This window comes from Pyrus communis, chromosome 9 (assembly GCF_963583255.1).
Source record: "Pyrus communis chromosome 9, drPyrComm1.1, whole genome shotgun sequence".
Lineage (NCBI taxonomy): Eukaryota > Viridiplantae > Streptophyta > Magnoliopsida > Rosales > Rosaceae > Pyrus > Pyrus communis.
In genome coordinates, this window is record NC_084811.1 from 15,986,868 (window position 1) to 15,992,178 (window position 5,311).

Here is a 5,311-nt window from a genome sequence, read left to right on the forward strand (position 1 = left end):
CCCGAGATCTTATTCAACAATGTTGGCTCGTTGTTGCAATAACCCAATAAGTCCATGGTCATCCAAGAGCCTAAGATAACTATAAAGTCCAATTTCAAAGGATTGCAAAAACCGTAGTAGTAGTAGTTACTTCCAATATTTGAAAAAAATTCGTTTTTGATATTGATTTGTTTTTCTCAAAACAAATAGTGGGAGTATCATACGCTACTAAACTATAATGATTTCAATTAGTAGTTATATATATCTCCAATATTTTGAAAAATGTTTTGATATTGATTTGTTTTATGAAAATGAATAGTGGGGATATCATATGCTACTAATTTCATTAACTTTGGACTAGTAGTTGTAATAGGACAATTTATTTGAATATGTTTAAATAAATAAAATTGATGAGACCTTAAAATCCCTCAACCAACAAAGAATATTAAGTTGATAAGCGAGAGATGCTTTGAACATTTCTTCGTAGGCCTTCCACCGTGGTGGGCTCCAATCGTTTGTGACTCATGCACCAACTTCACCCTATAATGGGGAGGTACAAAGTATGTGCTTACATTCAGGAGGAGTCCATAAACATATGATGAGGTGAGTGTAGACAACGAGTATGACCAACATGATATAATTCTGAGGTTATGCTTGAACCTTTACATAAACTAAGCATGGTGGGAATAACTTAACTAAGTGCAATGGTGCCAACATGATATAATTCTGAGGCATTCATTCTCTAGAGGCCAAACTAGATGGGTAATTACAAGAGTTGTAAATGACTAAAGTGTTATTCTCTCATCATTATTTTTGCTAACCAACATGATATAATTCTGAGGTGGGCTTGGTAATGGTGAGTCTCCCATACCCCGCTAAGAGTTCAACGTAACTCTCGGATTCTATTGAGGGATATGGAATTTGCCAAAAATGGTGGGTGGTGTCATTCGGTTTAAAGACCCGAATCGTGTGACTTAATCAACAATCAAACTAATTTATTTTATTGTTTATGTATTTAGATATGGTTGGAAGCACGTTCGCGAAAATACTCGACAAACATTGCCTAGAGGGGCATAATTTCCCAACCTGGTATCGTAATGTCAAGATTCTCCTAACATTGGAGAAGATTATTTACGTACTTGATAAGCCTCTTCCTGACATACCTCTTGGCCCTGAGGCCACAGAGGATGAACGTGCTAAGTATGACAAGCATGTTGAGGATGATACACAAGCCAAGTGCTATCTGTTGGCTTCCATGAATGAGGAGCTACAGAGACAGCACGAGGGCATGGACAGTGCATTTTCCATAATACTCCATCTTACGGAGTTATATGGTGAAGGGACGCGCAACCGTCGCTTTAACACTGTTTGTGAACTTGTGAAGACCAAGATGGTCAAAGGGGCTCCAGTGCATCAACATGTACTGAAGATGATAGGATTCATAGAACAACTGGAGAACCTAGGTACTCCACTTGACGGGGAATTGGCCCAGGACTTTATATTGGCTTCTCTTCCTGATTCATTTTCACAGTTCGTAATGAACTACAACATGAATAAGATGGATCATACTCTCTCTGAGTTACTAAACATGTTAGTAACTGCTGAGAAAACTATGATAAAAGAGAACGTTGTAGGGACTTCTGCAGTAGCCTACAACAAGCCATCCTCTTCCAAGTCTAAGCCGCAAGGCAAAGGCAAAGGGAAGGAGAAGAAGTCACCCACTCTTAAGCCGAAAGGGGGAGTGAAGAAAAAGAAGGCAATGGAGCCCAAGGGGGCTTGCCACCACTGTGGAAAGGAGGGACATTGGAAGAGGAATTGCAGGTTATACCTTGCAACTCTTAAGGACAAGCCACAAGGTATGGTTTATGTTCTTATCTTCAATTCTAATTGTTAGATCTTCTAAATATTTATATTTGATATAAAGTGCTAATCACTTGTATAATTGTATATAGGTGGAGGAGCTAAGTAGAAGAGGAACAAGCAAATAAAAGAGTGGAGAAGGGTTCGGTCACCATGTTTTTGCTTACTACTTGGGAAGTTTGTTTAGGCATTTAAAGATTGTCTTTAAACTTTCTTATTGTGTTAAGAACTTATTATGTGGCTTCATATGATGGAAGACCACTATTAATGCCTAAATGTTTGAAGGTACTTAAATAAGTCTCTAAATGTTTAGAGATAATTCCTTTTAAGTTAAACATTGTGAATGTTTGTGTTATCATATTAATGTAATGTGACGAATGCCTTCTAAAATATTTCCTTAAAGTAAAGTTATGAATTGAAGATTGTCTTGTTGTATCCTAGATGAGATACATGATAATAATGATATTAGAAATAAGAAAAACGTTTCTTATATGGTTATCACTTAAACCACAATAATCAAGATCACTCTTGATTCAATTAGTAGTTTTGAACAATTAATTGGACATTCTTAAAATTGTTTTAAAATGTCAAGTGTGTTTAAACCAAAAATTTAAGTGTCTAAATCAATAAAATGTTTAAAGGTTTTAGTCACTTAATAACAAGACATCAACTTAGTGAAGAGTGAAACAAATGAGCTTGAAAGGTTTTAAAGCTACTACACAATGTCCTCAACCCGTATACTCCACGTTTATACAATTTTTGAATGTATGAAATGATTTCTCATTAAAGTCATGAGAAATAGTGGGAGGTGAGAAATTGGATATAAACTTGAATATGATTGGTTTATAGTTGTCTAAATAATAATAGTACTTGACTATTATTGAGAGTTTATAATTTTAATTGTTAAAAGACTCAAGCTCTACAAAACATTAATATTCTATGTTGTGTAACATTCTAAAGAATAGTCTTTGAATGTAGGTTTCGTCAACCTAGCATAAAATGGTTATATGTTGGGAGTTGTCCATCATTCTCTTTTATGAGAACAAGCTAAATTACAAAGCATATGGACAAGTTGATGAAACAAAAGGGAATAGTTTCAAAATGAGTCACAATATATAGTTTAACAACAAGACAATCCGAATTCGTCACCTTATGTAACTATAACGCTCCATGTAGTTTTTTGATAAAGAATTATATCAACCACCTAGAAGGAATGGTTAAGTTTCTATATCCTTAGTAGAAGCCTTGCTTTCACTAAAGACTTGGATAATTCTTATATGACTACATTAAAGTCTTAGTATGACTAAAACTTGAAGAATGGTGTATGACACCATTTAAATGATTCATTTAAATAACTTGTGTTAGCTAGTATTGTTGATAGTCTCAAAATTGTTGAGACATCATTAATAAGCTAATGGATCTCAATGATTGTCAATAGATCCAAAACAAGTTAGTGGGAGCAATATGCATTCAAATCAAGAAAAATTTAAGTGTTAAGTTTTGAATGAATGCTAAGTTACAACAAGCCCAATGGGAGTGATGTCATAATTTGAGCAACAAAATATGAATGAAGTCTATTTGATAGACTTGATCAAACCTAGATGTTACTCGAAAAATGACAAGACATGACACGGTTAATTTTAAGTATAGACTTGAATTGGACTTATTGATATAACAAAGGCTATCTCAAGGAAGTTATATGGGGAAATTAAATCTCAAATGTTGAAGATTTAAGAAAGCATTTTACTATATGATAGAAAATCACTTTCATAACCCTTATAATGAATGTGTCATAAAATCACAAAAAGGGACACATGTATGGACTTGTGAGTAGATATCCAAAAGTGAAAAACCATGGGTTATCACTTTAAGATATTACTATATCCCAGGATCAGAACCAAAGCAACTGATAGAGTATTATTGCCTTTAAGAAAGGAACATCAGAGTGGGACTTTGGAAGCGTGCATTCACTTAGGTTACGAACCAAAGTGAAAATAACCCATTTTAACAAATGGAACTTCATAATGGATGAAGTACTAATCATATGAATGTATTGTTAGTATCGTACTACAATGGTCTCAAGGTTGGAGCAAAGTTTGTATAAAGTATACAAACAAAATATATGTCGATATATTGTTTTAGAAACTGCTTCAAAAGGTGTTTTGAAAGGAAGGGGTTCTTTTAGAACCAATGATTGAATCCAAACCATAAGGTCGTTAGTAGGATACTACGACATAATGGGGCGATAGCTCAAGCCATGGAATCAAGGTCTCATCAAAGTATTCGAACACAAGAAAGAGACATCATCAAAATGTTTTAGAAACATTTGATAAGTAAATCCCTTTTAAATTAAAAGGTGATTAATACATAACCAAGTTAACCTACAAGCATAAGCTCACTTAACTAGCATGTATAAGATACACTAGTGATTGACTTTAGTGCAAGTGGGAGATTGTTGGAAATATGCCCTGAAAGTCAATCTTTGGAAGAAACCTTTCAGGACAATGAATTGATGTATATATGACTCTTATACATCGGAAGGCAAAGATACTAATTAGGACTATCTCAATGAACAAAATATGTCCTAAATAGTGAATCCATGGACAATGGATCGATGGAAGAAGTAACCTAATGATGTTAGATTACAGAGACCTTCTTCTCATAACCATCATGTCCAAAAAGGTTCTTGGTCATAAGGATTGTCGGAGGGATACTGACAATCCATAGACCGGTACATACTATGTCTGCTTCAATTCGAAGGATGGAAAGTCTCATCCCATTCGTGTAGCGACACTAAGACAAGCATGTAGGTGCTCATTAAGGGAATGAGTTCACTGAACACAATCAAACGAGAGTACTTGCATGGAGGTCTACTCACATGTCAAGCAAGTAACTCTAATGGTTGGAATAATGTAAGTAATCATTTGACCTGAGGCATCGTCGTTGTCTTGTGGTTAAGTACTTAATCTTTGATTATGTTAAAGTCATTCCATACGCGAGTGTCCAAGGCATCGTTGGGGTTAAGCCACTTAGCCATGAAGGCAAGTGAATGCGCAACAAGGAATCTCTAATCCTCGATAAGAAAGGATGAATACTCTAAGATATGATTCGGGAATCTTCGGCCGAAGTATCGAGCGTAATAAAGGAAAGCGTTCCTATACGTCTCAATTGAATCGTATAAGAAGGAATAATCACATTAGGGGTTTGACATTATAAATCCATACCCTAGTGATGTGATTGAGAGTATTGTTTTAGAGAAGGATCGAATTACATTGTAATTCCAACTGAATAGGTTCTCCGAATAAACTTCTACATTAGCTTGGGTAGCCATGATATATGGTTAGATGTCACTCATGGCTTGTGAGTTCTTCTAGATAATTAAATGTAGTCATCAAAAGGAAGGTGAATTAAAAGTAAGTTTTAATTCACTAAGTGATTGGATAATCAATTGGATTGGTGCCAATCACCTCAC

The 5,311-nt window shown here is 35.0% G+C and overlaps 1 protein-coding gene across 1 annotated transcript; it reads left to right on the forward strand.

Annotated features, from left to right (window-relative positions):
* Positions 1-1,000: 1,000 nt before the first annotated feature.
* On the forward strand, positions 1,001-1,948 carry LOC137744429 (uncharacterized). Its single transcript, XM_068484244.1, has 2 exons — positions 1,001-1,835; positions 1,932-1,948. Exons 1-2 carry the CDS (start codon positions 1,001-1,003, stop codon positions 1,946-1,948), a joined length of 852 nt encoding a protein of 283 aa, XP_068340345.1.
* The last annotated feature ends 3,363 nt before the right edge of the window (positions 1,949-5,311 follow it).

Bases quoted from the DNA above. Each gene is read 5' to 3' on its own strand.
- LOC137744429 (XM_068484244.1), top strand. From the start codon at position 1,001: ATGGTTGGAAGCACGTTCGCGAAAATACTCGACAAACATTGCCTAGAG.